Source organism: Mercenaria mercenaria, chromosome 5, assembly GCF_021730395.1.
Source record: "Mercenaria mercenaria strain notata chromosome 5, MADL_Memer_1, whole genome shotgun sequence".
Lineage (NCBI taxonomy): Eukaryota > Metazoa > Mollusca > Bivalvia > Venerida > Veneridae > Mercenaria > Mercenaria mercenaria.
In genome coordinates, this window is record NC_069365.1 from 78,505,324 (window position 1) to 78,527,890 (window position 22,567).

The following is a 22,567-nucleotide window of genomic DNA, read 5'->3' on the forward strand; positions in this document are numbered from 1 at the left end:
AACAATAATTGATTTCCAATTTCTAATTTACAATCTCTATAGCAAGATTATTTAAACTTCATGTATTAAGTTCTATTGATAGGGTAAATGAAAATTATGGTAAATGAAAAATATATTAAAGTAATGTTTTCTTGCCTCAAGGAAATGTATTTCCTTTTTTTCCCTTTTGTTAAGATAATTCAAGTACAGAGGAGCCCCATGAACCTCGTCCTATTTTCCGAGTGGACAGTTCTACGACGTTGATGCCAGGTACTCCGGGTACCCCACCCACTCCAGAACAACCATCGACAGAGTCAGTAACAGAATCAACAGATCCAGATACTCTGAACTCAGTTCTTGATATTGTTAAAGTGGTGCTAGAAATTATGAGTAAAAGGTATCAGTTTTGGTCTAGTTTCTTTGTTCTTAATATTAGATTTTAAGTGATAAAGCAGTCATCCATGTGGTGGGTTTTCATAATAATATTGTTGAAAATCTAGAATTATTAAAAGTCAGAGAATCAGTAATAAGCATATTAAAATGCAATAGAAGATGTCTAATTTGTCTTAAGATATCAAAGGGGAATCCATGGCTGATTGATTAAGATTGCTGACTTAGAATCTCTTGTCAGTCAGTCACCTATGTGTAGAATTCTTCATGTGAGGAAGACATACAGCTGACTTATGGAAGGTCAGTGGTTCTACCAAGGTGACTACTCATGCCTGAAACAGTGCCAGGATGGGAACCAAGTTCCAGTATTTAGTTCAGTAACAAGATGTCTCTTACAGTGGTTGGGATATTTTTGTTTAATGCACAGAAGTGTTATGCAATCTTCCTATGGATTGACATAATTATAGGTTGTTATATTTGTATCGAGAAATATCAGTTCTGCAGTGGAAGTATTGCACAGATGTAGCAGCACAGTATTATTCCCTGAAAGAATAAGTACACATTTCTCGATGCAAAACTAATAGTCTTTTTTTATGTAGGCAGCTGGTCTTATTGATATTCTATAAATGATATGAATTTGTTCTTTAGTCTAAGTAAAACTGATCGCCGTTAAGTCGCCATATGACCTATAATTTTGTCGGTGTGACGTTAAACCCAACCAACAACAACAACTGAAAGTTTATTCTTTGAGCTTTGAATGAAAATTTGTTTTCAGGAGAGGTCGACCATTATGGTGCTATGAGGATATCACTCCTAAAACACTTGTTACCCAGAGTGCTGAGCAACTTGAAAATCTTCTCCGATTTATTGTGAAGTTCTTCAAATACTTGTCACCACTAGCTCTGGTAGAACAACGCTGGTCACAGGTGGCCATGCAGCTGGCCCTGTCGTGTTCATCCAGGCATTATGCTGGAAGGTCATTCCAGGTATGGACAACTGTTTCTATTTATAGAATATGCTGACTGTATATTGTGACAGTTTCTATTTATAGAATATGTTTAAAAAAATATATTGTAAGAACTACAGTGAAAATTTAACAGTATATTTTCTAAGAATGTTTTTGTTTAAAGGAAAATATTCGCTACGTAAAAGGCACTATAATGATAATTATTAATGTCACAAAATATTTAGAGGTCAGTCTTTTTGTGCACTTTCTGTTTGAATCCACTGGGCAACTTTCTAGTACAACATGTGTTGAGCTGAGTACAAGTCAAAAGTCCTCTTAAAATGGTATTAAACTCAACAGAAGAATGAAGAGAAATGTTACAAAAATTTGAATGTATGATGTATTCAGAGAAACATTTATTGGATGCTGAGTTGTTTTTATGCCCCAGGCATCTACTGATGTGGGAGGCATATAGTGATTGTCCTGTCCATTCGTTCGTTCGTTCGTCCGTCCGTCCGTACGAGGTTAACCAAATGGGACCGTTTCATCTAGCATCAATACCCCTTACTAGAATGACTTGATACTAATGCTGATGTAACCTGTGACCATTCCTCATCTTCAGACATCACCTGACCTCAGTTTGACCTTGACCTAATTTTGGACTTAGGTTGCTTTATATGGGCCATCTCTTTGTTAACCAAATGGGACCGTTTCGTCTAGCATCAGTACCCCTTACAGAAATGAATTGATACTAATACAGATGTAAACTGTGACCATTCCTCATCTTCAAACATCACCTGACCTCAGTTTGACCTTGACCTTGACCTCATTTTGGACTTAGGTGAAAAATTTATCGACAAGGATGCCACCGGGGGCATCAAGCGTTTATTGAACCCAGCTCCTTGTTCTTTGTTGTTTTAGGTCCTGAGAGCTTTGCACATAAGACCTTCATCTCAGATGCTGGCTGATATACTGTCTAGGTTGGTAGAGACAGTGGCAGAGCAAGGGGAAGATATGCAGGTAGGTTATTGTAATTCATTTCACTGCTCCAATTCACTTTACCTGGAGGTTTTAGAAGAGTCCATTTACAGTCCATTTACAGTTTCACTTTTAGCATTTTTTCCCCCCAAATTGTATTATCAAACTAAGATTTGAACAAGACCTGATTCTAATTGTTGCAGAATGTTTGTAGCATACAGAGCTGAAATTTACCTGGGTCCTCTGCTTGAAAACTTCCTTAAAATGTGCTATTGAATCCTTATAACCATTTTCTTAGCAAACATGCTCTTTATATCTTTATTTAGGGAACATACACACAATTATGGACTGATTGAAAGCATTTTAATTTTGTCGTATCTTTTTACAGGGCTATGTGACAGAAATAATTCTCACCCTGGAGGCAGTAGTTGATAATGTTGACCTTGAGATCCGACCTATTGATTTCATGCGTGATATTTTTATGTCCACACCAAATTTGGCACAAAGCCAGGTTGGAGCAGAGTCAAGACGAGGCGTATTGATGGCCCCTAAACAACAGCCTTATCAACAGCAACATATGCGCAGTATTAGTTACGCTGTACAAGGAGTGGCTAGTAAAGTATCGGGCAGTAAGTGTGTTGTATTTGTCATGTTTCACATATGCCCTGATATTTTGTGGAATTTTATTTCACAAATAACTGTGAAAGTTTCAGAAGTCAAGTTAAATATAACATCTTCAAATGCATTTTTTTTTTTTGCCAGGGTGAAAATTCAATTCTTTAATAACCCCTATGCTATATGTCGCCTGTTTGAATTTCTTTTGTTTGGCATTCCACTCCTAAAGTACAAATCAAATCCCATCTAATGGTTTTACATGTTCTTGTTGTGTATTTTCAGTATGACATGATCAATATATGGACACAACTGAACACCAGATGTGTCTTGCCTTGTATTTTCTAGTTTTTGAATATTATCTATTAATAAATTTCTGCCCAAAGTAACTTCAGTTTTTAGAAAATCTGCAACAACTATTGCTTATCTAAAGATATAAAATGTCTTGAAGGATGATTTTTATTATACCAGTGAAGATAAAAGAAAACTAAGCTGATTTATCTGTAACTTACTGCTGTATTTTCATGAGGTATGAAGTAAATGAGATTTCAAAAATAGTTACAGATGCTAGAAACAGAAGTGGTACAGACTTGGAAATGCGACTTAAATCAAACGTGCCCAGATCTCGTAGTGAAAAAACATTGAAGAATTCTGAGCAAGGTATGGAGGACAAACTGACAATCATGACACAGATGTTCTGGATTGCTGTGTCACTCCTAGAATCTGATTATGAGTACGAGTTCTTGTTGGCAACAAAACTATTAGACAAAGTAAGTGAAGTTGGAATTGTCACAGTAATATCCTCATGAGATTTCAACCATAACAGAAAATATTTTTCATAATAACCGGAGAATGCCGAATTCAGATAGGGAAGATACATAAATGATCGGAAATAGTTGAATGTTGATAAGGGACCATATTTTAAGTCTTAAAGACTTTGATAAAGAGGACATGATAACTTGCATATCAGAAGATGCTTCTGGATCTTAACCCTTAGCCTGCTGAATTTCTAAAATGGACTTGTCCATCATTCAATTTGGCAGTCCATCATTCAATTTGGGCAGTACCACTCATTATTCGAAGGGGTGTTCACTGAAAATTTACTGACTGAATAGCGAACAGTTGCAGACCATGATCAGCCTGATCTTGGTCTGCACTGGTCACAAAGGCTAAATCACCAGCAGGCTAAAGGTTAACATGTCATGGGGTCATAGTTTTGTTATGAACTTCATTTTTCAAGTGGACATTTCAGCCAAGACTCATTCTTACTGCCTCATATGAAATAAGAGCATTTGATAGTTATGTATGAATATGGAGGTTGGGATTTCATACTTCATACATGAAGTTGTGTTTAGGAACTCATTCTTTATATTAAAAAGCAGCTGATGTGTTGAAATTTAAAATATTATAATTTTTACGTAATGTAATGGTACATGTTAAAAATTTTAAATTTTTATGTAATGTAAAAATTATGGTACATGTTAAAAAACTGTTTGTAAAGCAGGTCTTTAAGGTTAGATATAATGAGCCGTGCCACGAGAAAACCAACATAGTGGGTTTGCGACCAACATGGATCCAGACCAGCCTGCGCATCCGCGCAGTCTGGTCAGGATCCATGCTGTTCGCTTTCAAAGCCTATTTGAATTAGAGAAACTGTTAGCGAACAGCATGGATCCTGACCAGACTGCGCAGATGCGCAGGCTGGTCTGGATCCATGCTGGTTGCAAAGCCACTATGTTGGTTTTCTCATGGCACGGCTCATATATAGTTTATGTGTAGCAAGCATGTTGATTAAATTTGTAGCACAATGTTAAAAAGGTTATTACAACTTAAGAGGTTTTTCTACACCTAGACATTAAATTTTGTGTATAAGACTTAAATTCTAAACCTGTAATGTTTTGCTATTGCTTTCTTTCTTAATGAATTAATGAGAAATTAATGTTCGAGTAAACAGGGAAAAAACATCTCTGAGAAGACTAAGTGTAAAATTCTGCATCAGTAGCCTAATATACATTGCTTTATCAGCAAGTGATATTATTTTACAAAGACTTGCTGTGCTTATGTTATATAAAATGGTAATTTAAAAACTTTCTTCATTATCATATACTGTTCCATGTTTTCAGATCTTACAGCATTTACAGCCAGACAGACCAGACTGTAGAGAGAAACTGGAAAAAATTCAGCAACAAATTAAATGGACCAACTTCCCTGGTGTACAAACACTGCTCTTAAAGGTTTGTTTATGCACAAAACTCTTTCTCTGGGTTAAGGTTAAAATGTATGGCTGTCAAAATTTGAAATACCTATCTTTATGAATTGTGATTAAAATTTTTAAAATTAGTTTTAAGAATTGCCTTTTTTGTTCTCTGACTAAATTTTTGTTAAAGACTACTGAAGAAGAGTGTAACTATGTGGATTTTAGAATAAAGGGTACTGAATATGTAATTTGTTGAAAATTATATTTGGTATTAGTAAATAGAGGCTATACAAAATTTTTCTTTAAATCCAGGATTTATTTTCATTGTGTTGTCTGTATGGAAATAAGTATTTCACGTGGTGGTAGCCATGAGTGAAATTTGATAGTTTCATACCATAAGAAATCTGGAAACCTGTCTATAAAGACCACCATTGGGAGAGCCAAAATGTGGTCTTTTTTGGGAGGTTGTCTTTATTCACAGGTTAAGATTCACTGTAAATGTTAAAATGGGAAAGAAAACATGTGGTCTTTAGAGCCAGGCGGTCTCTGTTCAGAGGTGGTCTTTAGCACAGGTTTGACTGTATGAAAAAATGCATTACATTTCATCAATGTTTCACAATATTAAATTGGAAAGTGTATAATAAATGGTTATATTAGTAAGTTAATGGCTTTATGTGAAGAGTGTTATTCTAACAGGGTTGTACATCACAAATAACAGCAGAATGTACATGGCAGCTACTGACAAGGTTGACAGTGTGTATTAATTCTTCTGTCGTAGACCCTACTGGAAGTCATGGTGAGTCTGTGCCTTTACACAGTATTTTGCTACTGCCAGTTCACAGTATACATGTATGCAAGATAAAATTTGATAATCTTGGATTAAAGTACAGATTAATTTATTGAAAAGTCAAAATGATAATGCAAGTACTGTAAAAACATTAATATTTTTATGGATTGCATGTTTGTGTCAAAGTAGCAAAATTAATTCCCAACAAACAAGCGAAGTTTCCATTCTTTTATCTTCATGAGTTGATGCTCACAAATTCATTTCCCAATGAAATAGCAGTTTTGGACAAAACCACAAAATTTTTACTCACAAAAGTTAATGATTTACAATATTTAAGCATAGTGCTCGAGCTAGGATAATTACACCCGCCTATTTACTCGTGCTCGAATATGTGTGTTTGTTTTTGGTATAATGCAGTTTTTCAACAGTATTTCAGTCATGTTACAGTGGGCAGTTAACCTAACCAGTGTTCCTGGATTCTGTACCAGTACAAACCTGTTCTCCGCAAGTAACTGCCAACTTCCCCACATGAATTATCAGAGGCGGATGACGAATGATTTCAGGCACAATGTCTTTTATCAAATCGTCACGGAGAACATTCGCCCCACCCAGGGATCGAACTCACGACCCCGCGATCCGTAGATCTGCGCTCTGCTCAAATATGGGTCAAGTTCAAAGCGACCCACTGTATTGTTAAACACTGTCTAAAGTACATTCAGAATTAAATATTGTCCAAAGAAAATGTGATTTACATTCTTGTTTATAAATAGGAAGCAGTGTGATAGCTCAGTAAAATGAAGTAGGGCAACCTATGCATGAGGATACCATGGGATAAACAGCTTGTTTGTGTTTGTAGTACTGAAGTATAGAGGTGATGAACAAATATATTCTGCTTCATTGTATAAAGTGAATGTCAGGATTTGATCAACTTGAAGTGTATATTAATAGAAAGTTGGACTTTAATTGTTGAATGAAAGTACTTTGTTGATGTTTAGGAATGTGAAATTTCTTCTTTTATATTTGAAGGTTTCCCAATGAATGTGATAGCTCTGTTGCCGTATTTGGTACATCATTATGAAAACCCTTCACAGCTGTGTAGAGATTCTGCAGACCATATTTCACAGGTATGATGTAGACAGTACTCAAGCTAGTTTATGCATTAAATTCTGTAGATGGTAACAAAAAATAAACATTTTCATTTGTAAGTTGATAATGCTGAGTTGTGTCTATCACCCTAGACCTTGATCTTTAAATGTTTATGTAAATAGAGAATGAATGGTGGTGTACTGATACATTTTCAGCCACTCAACATATTTGGTTAAAGTTTTGCCGAAATAAAGTTTTAATTACCAAAAGTAATAACTAGTAATGATGTAATATAATTACATAAGTCTTGTCATGTTATGGCCCTTGTTTGATGTAGATGCTGTGGAATAGTCAAGCGTGCTGTCTCATGGACAGCTTTTGTCAACCAAACAACCAGTACTGTTTATACAAACAATTCTGTTATTTTCTTGTTTATGTATGTGTTTTGTGGTAGTTGTTAATTTTTTTCAAATCTAAAATTTTGGAATAAGATCCCTTTAAAATTCCACTTCTGTTGCATTCAGCCTTTCACAGTGTCAGTATTGTTGTTGGTTTTTTTCACAAGAAGGGGACTCATTTACAATTCGAGTTTTCTTCTTAAGTCGACTGTAAGGCATTGTAATCACCTAGCTAATCTGCATTGAAGTGTATGATCTTCTGTTTGTTGTTTTCTGCAGATCTGTGCACAGAAGTCCGATAGGTTGAATAATCTAGGCACAGTTATGTCCCTATACAGTAGAGGAACTTTTGGAAAAGATAGTTTCCAGTGGACCAAGTGTGTGGTGAAATATCTGCATGATGTTTATGTGCAGGCCAGTGTATCTATGGTCTCTTTTCTGGTGGAGGTAAGTGTGTGGTGAAATATCTGCATGATATGTATATGCAGGCCAGTGTATCTATGGTCTCTTTTCTGGTAGAGGTAAGTGTGTGGTGAAATATCTGCATGATATTTATGTGCAGGCCAGTGTATCTATGGTCTCTTTTCTGGTAGAGGTAAGTGTGTGGTGAAATATCTGCATGATATGTAGTGTAATTGAAAAGGTAAGTGTTGAGTATTGTAATTGATGAGGAAGTGTTTTGGAAAATATCTACATTGTGCATAGTGTAATTGAAAATGGACAGAGACTCTCAAATTTCTCACATAAAGAGTCATGGTTGGCCCGGAGAGAGAACTCATAGCCCTTTTCAAATGTCAGTCAGATAGTGTTCACTATACAAATTGTGTTGTTATACAAACCTGTACAAGGAACTAGTTTGTTATATGGATATAAGGAACCTCAGTTATAAGGAACAATTTTTAAAGGTCATAAGCTGTTCCTTGTAAATGAGGTTTACTGTAAGTATTAATTAGTCTGATTTTAGAGGTAAGTGTTGAATGATGTAATTGAAACAGTGTTTAGTATTGTAATTCTGGAGGTAAGTGTTAGAGATGTGTTTAGTAATGTAATTGAAGAGGTAATGGTTTGATAATGTAATGTTAGAGGTAAGTGTTTAGAAGTTTAATTGTAGAGATAATTGTTCAGTAATGTAATTGTATAAGTAAGTGTTTACTAGTGTAATTAGAAGAAATAATTTAATCTTGTGCTTTTGTCTGGATCCTGTTTTGTGTGACTGAGCATTGAAATTGAATTTTATTTTTCATCAATAAAGCAAAAACAAAGTGATGTAAAGTTTTCAGTTTAAGCTAGCAGAAGTATGTTATAAGTAACTGTCTATTGGAAGTTCTTTGAAAAATTCTGCAGGAAGATGAATTAGCTTTAGGCCATACTATTACAGGTAAAGGAGAATTGTTACAGTTACCAATTTGCATTATTTCAGATATTACTTTGTGTGGTTGACTATTACATTTATTGTTCAATCTTCCAGGTATTGGAGAAGGGACCTCACAGTTACCAGCTTGCGGTATTACAGATTTTACATTGTATGGTACATTACATCGATTTAAATACTCAGCCATCTGTTGTTCTAAACCAGGAATTGTTCTATACAGTCTCAAAACACGTTCAGGTAAGAACAGTACCATACTTCTTCAAATTGATTCACTCCTGGAAATTTTTTGAATGTTCAAGTTTTTGACCTTTGATTCTAAGACTTGTGGGAAATGTGTCAGTTATTTGCAAGGATCAAGTCACTACTGAAGATCACTAGTTAGGTTAACTGCCCAGCGGTTAAAGAACTTAATAAGTATTTTTGAAATACGCAACCGAAATCTGCAAACATCGCAACAATGCTGCACAAAGAGTGCTTTTATCAATGTAGATACTCTGTACAGAGCAAGGAATCAAAGGTTATTTATTTGCTCTGTAGTCTTTAATTGGTCTATATGTAATATTCCACACCATAGAATTGTTTTGCAAAGGGTAACTCTGTCCAACCAACACGGACAAAGTTTTGAAAGAAAGGATTTTTAAAAATTATTTTAGGGTCCACATTGGAAAGAAGCAATCAAGATCTTAAAACTGGCAGTGGCGAGATCTTCCACTCTGACTGCAGCAGCTTCCAGTACTTCAGAACAGACCTATGCTCTACATAGATCCCTGGCTGAAATCGACGTATTGCATAAAAAGGAGTTGCCAGGTAAATGTTTTTCTGTTTTGTTACAACAACAAGAGAATGATTAGTTGAATTTTACTTTTTAATGGAAAATTATTTGCCTGAATCTGATTCAGAATTTGGGCCATCTGTATCTGTCCACCTGTACTTTGATTTCATCTCAAAATTACACAGGAGCCTGTCCAGCCAACATATGAGGAAAACTTTTGGAGCACCATTTAATGTTGCAAGTTTGATACTGTAGCATTACCAGTGATCTGGCCCCGTGTTCACAAAACATTTTCAGTCTCAGCTGAGTTTGATAATAAAACTTTATTTGTCATATATGTCTAAATAGCATGTTTAAAACTAAATTTTAAGTTAGTAACTATTTTCAAGTGGCTATTCAGTATTGATGGTCAGTCTCAGATGGAATTTAACCTTGAAGTTTGAGAAAAGTTAAAATTAAAGTTTCAAATTCAAACTCGGCTGAAACCGAAAAATGTTTCATGAACACGGGGCCTGATAACAATTTGACTGAAGTTATGGGCTTTGTAACAGTTTATATGTTGATGTTGTCTTAAACTTGGTTAGCGGAAGTTGATTTTGATTTAAAAAATCCATTAACTGTTGCTCTAGCTAGATCACTTATGTAACAGAAATACAGCTGCTTTTCTAAAATATAATATGTATAAAATCTGTGATATGCTGTACACTTGGAGAGCTTTTTTATGTAATCTACACACAAACATTTTAATATCTATAGGAAGGACCCTGGATTTCAGTGTGGATCTTTCAAGCACTTCTATCATTGGTCGAAAATATTTAAATCAAGAATTGCATGGTACCCCTCACAGTGACGCCACAACACCAAGTAACCAGTCCTCACTAAGTAGGAAGGGATCCGGTAATGAGGCTGATACCTGCTGGAAGAAACCCCAAAACTCACAGGTATAGTCATCAGTAGTTACTACATTAATTTACAAATTGTAAACCTGTTGAAATTCATATGGTGAGACAGGAGCCTCCAGTCACTGACTTTTAATCACTTGCCACTTACTGTTATATGGGGTCAAGCTTCGCTCAGGGCGTTGGATCCTTTATGTGAGGAAGTCATCCAGCTTGCTACAGAAGTCTGATGGTTCTACCCAGGGGCTCACCTGTGGTGAAATAATGCACAGAGGGGCACCTGAGGTTTTCCTCCACCATCAGACGCTGGGAAGTCGCCATATTACTTAACTACTTTGGGGACAATGTAAATTTAAATTACTTGGAGTTCATTTTCATGTTGATTTAGAAAAAATGATAGATTTGAATTATAATGAAAAAATAGAGAAAATTAAGAAGTCAATAAATTTTTGGAATCGCAGGTATTTAACTCCATTAGGAAAAATCACAGTGATTAAAAGTATTTTAATACCAGTTTTTAATCAGCTATTTCTCACAATACCAAATCCTGAAGGAACAATGATAAAAAAGATAAATGAACTTCTATTTGAATTTTTATGGCAAGGTCCAGCTAAAATAAAAAGAACAGTAATTATTAAGGAATACTTTGAAGGTGGTCTTAAAATGGTAAACTTAGAGGCGTTCATTAAAAGTATGAAGCTGACATGGCTAAGAAGATTAGTTCTTCATGAGGGTCAATGGCAATCTCTTACTAATCTCTATTTTGATGAAAGTAAATTGTTCAACTGTGGCAAACACTATGCAGAAAAAATGGCAAATATATGCAGTAATTTGTTCTGGAAAGATGTTCTTTCTGGTTTTGGAGAGTTTATTTCTGTAATACAAGTTGATTCAAGTAACTGTTTAAAAGAACCTCTATTTTATAATCATAATATTTGTATTGGCAATAAAAGTGTTTTCTTCAAATCATGGTACTTGAACGGTATTAAATACATCAATGACATTTTTGAAAATAATGAGATTATGAATAAAGACAAACTACAAAATAATTATAATATAAATATTAACCTTCTTCATTACATGGGAATGAAAAATGCCATTATGAAATACTTCAGTAAAAGTCACAGGGGAAAACAATTAGATAAACATCAAACTCCTCTAATACCAAATCCTATGTCAATACTCTTAAAACATAAACAAGGAACAAGGCCATTCTATGATATCTTTAATAAAAACAAAGAAGTTCCTACCAGCCAAATAAAATGGAACCACCGATATTCCATTCAACAAGATGAATGGAAGGTGTACTATAATATGCCTTTTGACTGTTTTAAAGACACAAGTATGCAGTGGTTTCAAGTCAGGATATTACATCGTATTTTGCCACTAAATGATTACCTATTTAAACTTAAAATAAAAGATACACCTTTATGTTCATATTGTAATGTAGAAAATGAAAGTATTGAGCACTTATTCTGGTCATGTACTCATACATCAAATCTCTTCAGTGAAATAAGGTCATTGTGTGAAAGAAAAAATATCACTTTTTTGCCAAATGAAAAAAATGTTATCTTAGGTACCACAGATAAGCCATTGAATATCACTTTGTCACTACTTAAAAAATATATTTTCCAAAGTAGGTCTTTACAAAGATCTTTAACACTCGGTGGATTTGTATCCTTTCTTCATCATAATTATAAACTCAATAAAGATATTGCAATAAAAAGAAAGATAGTGCAAGTTTTTGAAAAAGAATGGACCATGGTTAAGAATATATTCCAGTAAATTTTATTGATCCTCTTTCTAAAATTAGGAATTTATTTCCTCCTTAATCAATATTCAATCTGTGGATAACTATATCAAGATTTTTCTGCCTAAAGAAAAACACTGAAATCATGTGGGTTATGTTCTTCTTTCTCTCTTTCTTTGCTCTCTAGTTTTTTTTTGGTTTCCTTTTTGCATTGTAGAAAAAATAAAAAAAAAAAAAAAAAATAAAAATATTGTCTCTCAACAGAGTGTGATGAAATATTGTTACATAGATATAGTATATGTTAATGTAAAGAATTTGTCTTGAATTCTGAGCTTATTTTATGAATAATACTATAGTATGTAATTGTACTATTGATTAGTTATCACCAATTTAATAATTATGCCAACTTTGTAAGGTGCTGAAGTGGATGCCCTCGACCCTTCAGTAACCTATGACGAGGATAATAAAGAGACAGTAAAAAAAAAAAAAAAAAAAAAAAAAAAAAAAAAAAAAAAAAAAAAAAAAAAAAAAGAGAAGTCGCCATATTACCAATTATTGTCTTGGTGTGAGGTTAAACCCAACAAAGGCAAAAAGAAATGAGCCGCACCATGAGAAAACAACATAGTGGGTTTGCGACCAGCATGGATCCAGACCAGCCTGTGCATCCGTGCAGTCTGGTCAGGATCCATGCTGTTCACTTACAGTTTCTCCAATTACAATAGGCTTTAAAAGCGAACAGCATGGATCCTGACCAGACTGCGCGGATGCGCAGGCTGGTCTGGATCCATGCTGGTCGCAAACCTACTATGTTGGTTTTCTCATGGCATGGCTCAAATTGTGAGACAACAAGTTGGCAACTCTAGATATCTGCAGTTGAATGGAAAACAGGTATGGCTGAAAATGTAAACAAACTTCCTTTTGCCAGTCATAGCAAAGGAGACAACAGCTCTAAGCCAATCAGCAAAGAGCTCTGGAAAGTGGTGTTCAACTGGACTGTTTCTATAGAAACATGTTTTAAGTGGTATTTAAGGTATAAAACTTCTGAAGTATTTATAAAGAATTTTGCAATTATCAAATAGAGACATCAAACTTTATAGGCACACTACACATGGTACTTAATTCTTGGCCCAAAACATCCTAGATTTTTAAAGATGAAGTTATATCTTTTAAGTTTACTTAACTCTTAAATGTGCTTTAATAATAATGTTATTGGAACTTTTATTATCTTATTCACAACTTGACTGTAGGTCTTTCCGACTTATGGGTAGTGAATTATGGTGTGCATTGTAACACTTAGGCAGTATAAAAGCTTAACACACATAAAGTGAAAATTGAACAATATGTTTACTGAAATGAAGTAGTAGGCCAGTCCGATTTTCATGTTTGAAATTGCTGAAATTGATGGACCTTGAAAACTTGGTATCTATTTATATATAAATGATTAACAAGTTATACATGGAAAGAAAACAAAAATGGGCATGAATGAGAAAGTGATGATTGTCATGTTCATTGGAGAGGTTTATGCAAATTTAGTATCATTGTTGATAATGTATGATTTCTGAATGGTTAACCAAAAACTTTATGACAGAAACTTAGCACTGCTGAGGTGCTTTATTGTTGGTGTGTGGACTACAAGTGACATATACTGTTAGATAGATACACTTTTCTTGATTTTTATGCAAATAATTTTACTTGACAGTGCTCAACCAAAGAAATGCTTGATTTGATGCTATTTCTATTTCACAGACTATCGCTATTTTACAGACTATTTCTATTTTACAGGCTATTTCTACTTTACAGACTACCAGTATCTCTATTTCACAGGCTATCGCTATTTTTCAGGCTAGAACAAGAGAAAGATTGACAGAACTGCTGGCTTGTTATGGTCAGAAAAGGTTACCAAAGAGTCCATCTGTAAGTCATAAATTACAGGATTTTTCAGCTTTAAAATATATATTTAGTGTTGCAATATATAATTTCCAAGTACTAAGTTCTTGTGTAATGCACATACTGTGAAATCATTTAATTTTGTGGGTACAAAATTTTGTGGTTTTAGCCAAAACAACTACTGGGGATATATTTATGTCTCCCCCAGGAGACATATTGTGTTTGCCCTGTCCGTCCGTCCGTACGTCACACTTCATTTCCGGGCAATAACTGGAGAACCATTTGACCTAGAACCTTCAAACTTCATAGGGTTGTATGGCTGCTGGAGTAGACGACCCCTATTGTTTTTGGGGTCACTTCGTCAAAGGACAAGGTCACAGGGGCCTGAACATTGAAAACCATTTCCGATCAATAACTAGAGAACCACTTGACCCAGAATGTTGACCTCTATTGATTTTGGGGTCACTCCGTCAAAGGTCAAGGTCACAGGGGCCTGAACATTGAAAACCATTTCGGATCAATAACTAGAGAACCACTTGACCCAGAATGTTGAATCTTCATAGGATGATTGGTCATGAAGAGTAGATGACCCCTATTGATTTTGGGGTCACTCTGTCAAAGGTCAAGGTCACAGAGGCCTGAACATTGATAACCAGTTCCGATCAATAACTTGAGAACCACTTGACCCAGAATGTTGAAACTTCATACGATGATTGTACATGCAAAGTAGATGACCCCTATCGATTTTGGGGTCACTCCATTAAAGGTCAAGGTCACAGGGGCCTGAACTTTGAAAACCATTTCCAGTCACCACTTGACCCAGAATGTTGAAACTTAATAGGATGATTGGTCATGCAGAGTAGATGACCCCTAACGATTTTTGGGCCACTCTGTGAAAGGTCAAGGTCACAGGGGCCTGAACATTGAAAACCATTTCCGGTCAGTAACTTGAGAACCACTTGACCCAGAATGATGAAACTTCATAGGATGATTGGTCATGCAGAGGAGATGACCCCTAACGATTTTAGGGTCACTCTGTTAAAGGTCAAGGCCACAGGGGCCTGAACATGGAAAACCATTTCCAATCAATAACTTGAGAACCTCTCGACCCAGAATGTTGAAACTTCATAGGATCATTGTTCATGCAGAGTAAATGACCCCTATTGTTTTTGGGGTCACTCCGTTAAAGGTCAAGGTCACAGAGGCCTGAACATTGATAACCAGTTCCGATCAATAACTTGAGAACCACTTGACCCAGAATGTTGAAACTTCATAGGATGATTGAACATGCAGAGTAGATGACTCCTATTGATTTTGGGGTCAGTCTATTAAAGGTCAAGGTCACAGTAGCCTGTTCATGTAAAATCATTTTTTGGAAATAACTTGAGAACCACTTTCCCTACAATGTTGAAACTTAATAGGATGATTGGACATGCAGAGTAGATGACCCCTATTTATTTTGAGGTCACGTGATCAAAGGTCAAGGTCACAGGAGCCTGAACAGTGACTTGAGAACCACTAGGCCAAGAGTGTTGAAATTTAGCGGGATGACTGGACATGCCAAGTAGATGATCCCTATTGCAGCCAACCATCAGTGTCTCTTTGACTTTCGCTCTTGACCCCTATTGACTTCTTGCCTATAGGACTTTGCATTGGGGGAGACATGCGCTTTTTATGCCCCCGAAGGAAGGCATATAGTTTTTGAACCGTCTGTCGGTCTGTCCACATTTTTCGTGTCCGGTCCATATCTTTGTCATCGATGGATGGATTTTCAAATAACTTGGCATGAATGTGCACCACAGTAAGACGACGTGTCGTGCGCAAGACCCAGGTCCGTAGCTCAAAGGTCAAGGTCACACTTAGACATTAAAGGATAGTGCATTGATGGGCGTGTCGGGTCCATATCTTTGTCATCGATGGATGGATTTTCAAATAACTTGGCTTGAATGTGTACCACAGTAAGACGACGTGTCGCGCGCAAGACACAGGTCCATTGCTCAAAGGTCAAGGTCACACTTAGACATTAAAGGATAGTGCATTGATGGGCGTGTCCGGTCCATATCTTTGTCATCGATGGATGGATTTTCAAATAACTTGGCATGAATGTATACCACAGTAAGACGACGTGTCGCGCGCAAGACCCAGGTCCATAGCTCAAAGGTCAAGGTCACACTTAGACGTTAAAGGTCATTTTTCATGATAGTGCATTGATGGGCGTGTCCGGTCCATATCTTTGTCATTCATGCATGGATTTTAAAATAACTACGCATGAATGTGTGACTCAGTAAGACGACGTGTTGCGCGCAAGACCCAGCTCCGTAGGTCAAAGGTCCTAAACTCTAACATCGGCCATAACTATTCATTTAAAGTGCCATCGGGGGCATGTGTCATCCTATGGAGACAGCTCTTGTTTACAAAAGCATTTTCTAGTTTAGATTTTGATATTTATACCCCCACCAAACATGTTTGAGGGGGGTATATAGCAGTCAGTTTTGTCACGTCGCGTCCCGTCGCATCCCGAAATCTATTATCTCAGTTATTACCAAATGGATTTGATTCAAACTTAAGATACATGTTCCACCTTATCACCCACATCATGTGACACAAGGTGCATAACTCTGACACCAAGTTTTCATGAATTATGTCCCCTTTTACTTAGAATTTAAGATTAATTTTGTTGTATTTTCACTATATTTCAGTTATTACAAAATGGATTTGATTCAAACTTAAAATAGATGTTCCACCTCATCACCCACATCATGTGACACAAGGTGCTTAACTCTGACACCAATTTTTTATGAATTATGCCCCTTTTTATTTAGAATTTAAGGTTGATTTTGATGTATTTTCACTATATCTCAGTTACTACTGAATGGATTTGATTCAAACTTAAAATAGATGTTCCACCTCATCACCCACATCATGTGCCCACATCATGTGACACAAGGTGCATAACTCTGACACCAAGTTTTCATGAATTATGTCCCCCTTTACTTAGAATTTAATGTTAATTTTGTTGTATTTTCACTATATCTCAGTTATTACTAAATGGATTTGATTCAAACTTAAAATAGTTGTTCCACCTCATCACTCAGATCATGTGACACAAGGTGCTTAACCCTGACATAAATTTTTTATGAATTATGTCCCCTTTTACTTTAAATTTAAGGTTGATTTTGATGTATTTATACTGTATCTCAGTTATTACAAAATGGATTTGATTCAAACTTAAAATAGATGTTCCACCTCATCACCCACATCATGTGACACAAGGTGCATAACTCTGACACCAATTTTTTATGAATTATGCCCCTTTTTACTTAGAATTTAAGGTTAATTTTGATGTATTTTCACTATATCTCAGTTACTACTGAATGGATTTGATTCAGACTTACAATAGATGTTCCACCTCCCACATCATGTGACACAAGGTGCATAACTCTGACACCAATTTTTCTTGAATTGTGTCCCCTTTTACCTAGAATTTAAGGTTAATTTTGATGTATTTTCACTACCGGTATATCTCATTCTGATTGACTTAGAGCCAAAGGGAAGTAACCTTTTTTTAAACTTTTGTACTGAGTTTCTTCCCCTTAAATTCCAGGAATTAGTCTATTTTTAGAAATCCTATTTTTAGATTTTCAATATTTTAGGTATTTTTCTAACTTTTTTTATTTTAAGTCCTATGTAAAAAGTAAATACATTTTTCTGTGGTAACATGGGTCGGTAAGACACTTTTTTGTATTCACTTTTAGTGTATCTCTAATATTAGAGATTTTTTATATTTACTAGTATTACTATACTAGTATTATACTAGTATTACTTATATGTGGAAGCCCAGGATGAAATACTCCAAAGACTAAGTATTTTTAAGATTTCTCATGGTTGCCATTCTTCTGTGACAAGACCGTATGGTGGGGGGGGGGGGGGATAATGAGTCACTCCTGTGACAGTTCTAGTTGAATATAAAATGAATGGGAGTTTCTGCTTCACTGGGATTAAATTTCATGTAGTCCCCCACGAAAATGAATAATTTCACAGTATGTTATTATTAACTGTTTTGTGTTCAGCTAATACCTTGTGGTTCCACAGAGAGTTAGGAAGGGGCTCAGAAAGTCTTTTTCCATTTGACTCTTTCACTCCAGAACAGTCACAAACAATTATTATGACCTGGAGAAGCTTAGGTCTTGCTGCAACCTGACAGGTGAAGAATCATTCAGATACATCTATATATATAATACTATGTAGCTTGTTGCAAGTAGACCCCTTGTTTCTTTAACATACTCAGAGTGAAGCACCGATACAACTTAAGAGTCTGATACACACAAATCCCATTTTCCTGAGTGGGACACCTACTAGCAACTTAGCTTTTCAGATATTTCCGGTATGCAGACAGGGAGTTGAACCTTGACCTCAGGATTGGCAGCCGAGGGTGTTACCACTAGACAAGCATGTTTTTCAGAAATGAAATAATTTAAAAGAAGAATTTACTTGCCTTAACAGTTACTTTACTTATGTCAGAATAGGAAACTTTAGTGGTACAACTGATGTTAGTAAAAAAAAAAAACATTTCAAAGCCCCCCATTTGTCCTGTAATAGTGGTCAATTTTTTGTCATGTGCCTTTTAAAGTATTTTCTGATTTGTTCCTTGTTTTGTTTGCATGTACATGAAGATGCCAGACATATTGTAGATAGGTGCACTGTTATACTCATTTTGCCAGTGTGAAACCATGTACTATAATTATTATATCTACATTGTATGTTTTTCCCTTTTAACATAATTATTTGTTAATTATTTATGTAGTAATAAAAGATGTGTTTAGCTCCCTTGAGCACAAAGTGCTAAAGATGAGCTCTTGTGATCACCCTGTGTCCGTCATCATCTGTTGTCAACAATTTGACTTTTAACTCTCAAGAGGCCATGGTTTTAACCCAGCCTAGAATATCTAGGATAATTCAAAACTGGGTTACCTGAGGTAAAAAACTAGGACACTAGGAAAACCTTGTTATCACTCTAGATGCCACATTTTCTACTTGATCTCCTTCAAACTTTCTCACAATGTTTGTCCCTGTGTAATGTAGGGCAAGTTAAAAACTGGGTTAAACAGAGGTAAAAAAACTAGGTCACAATGGTAAATCATAAAAAAAAGCGTGCTAACACTCTAGAGGCTACTTTTTCTACTTGATCTTCATAAAATTTTGCCAGTTTGTGTGTATAAAATCTAGGCAGGGCCAGACTTCGGTTACCTGAACTGTTAAACTAGGTCACTAAGTCAAATAATAGAAAAACATTATTCACATTCTAGAGACAACAGTTTCTACTTGATCTTAATAAAACTCTGTCAGAAACATTCTAGAGGCCACATTTTCTACTTGATTGTCATAAAACTTTGTCGGAATGTTTGTCATTATGAATTCTAGATCAAATGTGAAACTGGATTATCTAGGTCAAAAAAGTAGGTCGCCTGAGTCAAATCATAAAAGAAACATTGTTAACACTCAAAAAGCCACATTTTTTACCTGATCTTAGGAGGTTTGGGTCAGAATGTTTGTCTGTTTAAAATCTAGGATAAATTTGGGTCACTTCAGAAAAAACTAGGTCATTAGGTCAAATTAAAGAGAAACTTTGTTAACACTTTAGAGGCCGCCTTTAACTTGCTCTTCATAAATAACAAAATGTTTGTCTTTATAAGATCTAGGTAGAGTTCAAAAGTGGGGTGCCTGAGGTCAAAAACCATGTCGCTAGGTCATTTCATTGGAAAACTTGGTTAATGATCTACATGTACCTGAATTTCATAAAACATGGTCAAAATGATTGTCTATGATGTATAGGCCAAATGAGATACTAGGTTATCTCAGGTAAGAACTTGGTCAGGTGAGCAATACAGGGCCTTCAGGGCCTCTTGTCTATTTATTTCTGCAAATTAATAAAATCACCTACTTTAAACATTTGTATTTCTGCTAATAAAGGAACTCTCCCTAATGAAGGTAAGAAAACCAATTAAAACAGTCATTCTGCTGGACTCTGTATATCTTTATGCATGACTACATTAAAGCTCTCCTAATAACTATAAGACCATTAATACAGGAGTTTTTACACTCTACAAAAATGCTGTTTGTTGATTGATTAATTAGCAACAATATTTTTGCCCTTAACAATGTTCAGTTTTCGCTTAATAGAGAAGGCATTTTAGTGTGACTAAAATTAATTGTTAAATCTGACTGAAGAACAGTACTCCGAAGGAAATTGGATTCTGTAACGGTGTTCTGTTCTGTTCTGTTTTGTTCTGTTCAGTAACAGTAGTTATATCACTAAAGGTTAAAGTTGTAATTGATGTTTTTAAATGATCATAATTTTTCAGTAGACAATATTTATTGAACTCTTTCCTACAAACAGTCTGAATGGTAGTATTTTTTGCCCTTAAAACACAAACTGATAGTAATGCACACAATGAAAGCATAATAGAACCTTAATGTTGTTGGAAATTCTATAAAGTTTTTGTTTTTTTCGGATCAATTTTGTTGATGAGTATATTTTGTCTTATTTTGTGAAAGCCTCTTGTTCATATTTGGAGTGAAAATTGAGAAAATTTTCATGTACGCAAAATTTTATATAAACTGCATATAGACATTGAGAAATAACTTATAAGTGGAAACCAGTTGATCTTCTCCAGCATTGGTTTTATTCATCATTTCATTCAGAACAGTACTTGGTACTTTAAAGGAACATGCCTCCAGATCAGTGTCAGCATTTCAAAATTTTTAAAGCAATATTACATACAGATGGTGATAAACAGTATTGTTTAAACAGATTACCTGTATATCTGATATTTTAATTTGTATGATACAGCAAAACAGTCGAGATCGCTAGTGAATGAGCAAAATCCTTGCTTTCCAAAAAATGGCTCAGGACCATATGAATTGCTCAAGCAAAGGATTCACTGTAGAAAGTTCATCTAAATTCTTTGTACCAATATCAAATTTCATTAGTGTGACTAATGCTTTTTTGAATGAGTTTTCTACATATCATTAATATTGACTAAATTTGTAAAGGAGTAATTGTGGATAAAAAGTTCAGGTAACACGCAGAATTACCTTACAATTCTTTCTGTTGCAATTACTTACTGAAAGATAGCCTTTTTCGAAGTTTTGAAAAATTTCATATAAATCTGGAGACGTGCAGCTTTAAAGCATACATATGTTGACAAGACCAGTTTTACAGTACCAGTTTTTAATTAAGTTTGAGAGGCTTCCTTTATTTTACCAGTGTAAGTGTGAAGAAGTTGCTTTCTGATTGCAGACTTTTTTTTACCTAAGGGCAGACTTTAGAATTAAATTGCCCGACAAAATTTAAACAATTTCCAACTTACTTTGTAAAGTATTTTTTGTGCATTGCAAGTGAAATGATTTAAGGATTTTTATTTTTTTTTGTAATAAAAGAGTCCTGGGACCTTTTGTTTGCACTGTGTTACCTATTTGTATATGTTATGCTTCAACCCTGGAACTGGTTTATTTTTAAATAGTCAAGAATAAAATAAATTATCTGTTTTGTAATTAAATGTATGTTACCCTGTGTTACTCTAGAATAAGATCTTATGTTGGGTTTTGGATTTAAGGTGATTATTTTTCAGTGAAAATGTCAGTGAAAATGTTTAAACCTTAATTTTTTTCTGCAAAATTCTCTTTAAATAGTCAAGAGTTTAAAAATGTTTATTATGTAATTATATGTATACATATTACCCTATGTTACTCTAGAATAAGATGTTATGTTGGTTTTTGGATTGAATAAGGTGGTTATTTTTCAGTTAAAAAATTTAAAAAAGGGTAAAGAAAATGGTTAAATCTAAAATTTTCTGCAAAATTCTCTTTATTAAAGTCATGTAGATTGTAAAAAAAAATGTATACTATATTATGTTTTCCACAAACCTCTGTTTAGTATACTCTTTTAGATATTTAGACGTGTTTCATTACTTCACCATTATGCTGTTACTTTTTTCTGTGGTCACATTTGAATACAGAGAATATATCACTCACTAATAGAAAATGTAGTGGTAAAGTTTCTAGAGCATTCTTTAATCTTTGTACTAGATTTTAATTCTGTTTTTTGAAGACTAGATTTTGTAGTTAAATATTGTTTTTCTCGAACTTCGTCTCAAAATTGCTTAAATTGCTTAAATAATTGCCATAGAAAACTGAAATATGGTGCAAGTAAAAGAAAAAAATGTGTTTGTATTGGTCGTAAAGGCTAAATCACTTGCCGCCAGCAGGCTAATGGTTAAAAAAATATAAAAATAACATTGTTGCAAATACAATTTGCTTTATAGGATGTATACTGTTTGTTGTATAGTGAAAGTTCTGTGGTGTCAATATTTCCAGAATTTTAGGGCTATCCATTTTGTGTTACTATTTTCAGGTTATATTTAGCCAATCAAGTGATACCCTGGATCATCAGCAGAGTATTGCGTCTAGTGGCGAGGATTCAATACCTGACATTGCTCAGTCCTGTAAGTTGTT

The 22,567-nt window shown here is 34.9% G+C and overlaps 1 protein-coding gene across 8 annotated transcripts in view; it reads left to right on the forward strand.

Annotated features, from left to right (window-relative positions):
• LOC123557705 (protein furry-like) overlaps positions 1-22,567 on the forward strand; it is a 114,382-nt gene that overhangs the window by 63,874 nt on the left and 27,941 nt on the right. For 6 of the 8 annotated variants that reach the window (XR_008371081.1, XM_053544067.1, XM_053544069.1 and 3 more), the window contains 15 exons: positions 175-376; positions 1,145-1,355; positions 2,237-2,335; positions 2,682-2,922; positions 3,464-3,675; positions 5,029-5,139; positions 5,799-5,898; positions 6,916-7,013; positions 7,653-7,820; positions 8,842-8,982; positions 9,399-9,552; positions 10,274-10,458; positions 14,009-14,080; positions 20,024-20,041; positions 22,467-22,557. Coding sequence is in view for 7 of the 8 variants with exons in the window: in XM_053544067.1 (XP_053400042.1) it covers positions 175-376; positions 1,145-1,355; positions 2,237-2,335; positions 2,682-2,922; positions 3,464-3,675; positions 5,029-5,139; positions 5,799-5,898; positions 6,916-7,013; positions 7,653-7,820; positions 8,842-8,982; positions 9,399-9,552; positions 10,274-10,458; positions 14,009-14,080; positions 20,024-20,041; positions 22,467-22,557 (2,103 nt within the window). In the remaining variant the exon portion in view is untranslated. The remainder of the gene's footprint in view (positions 1-174; positions 377-1,144; positions 1,356-2,236; positions 2,336-2,681; positions 2,923-3,463; positions 3,676-5,028; positions 5,140-5,798; positions 5,899-6,915; positions 7,014-7,652; positions 7,821-8,841; positions 8,983-9,398; positions 9,553-10,273; positions 10,459-14,008; positions 14,081-20,023; positions 20,042-22,466; positions 22,558-22,567) is intronic. The other 2 variants (XM_053544068.1, XM_053544073.1) reach the window with 1 other exon arrangement.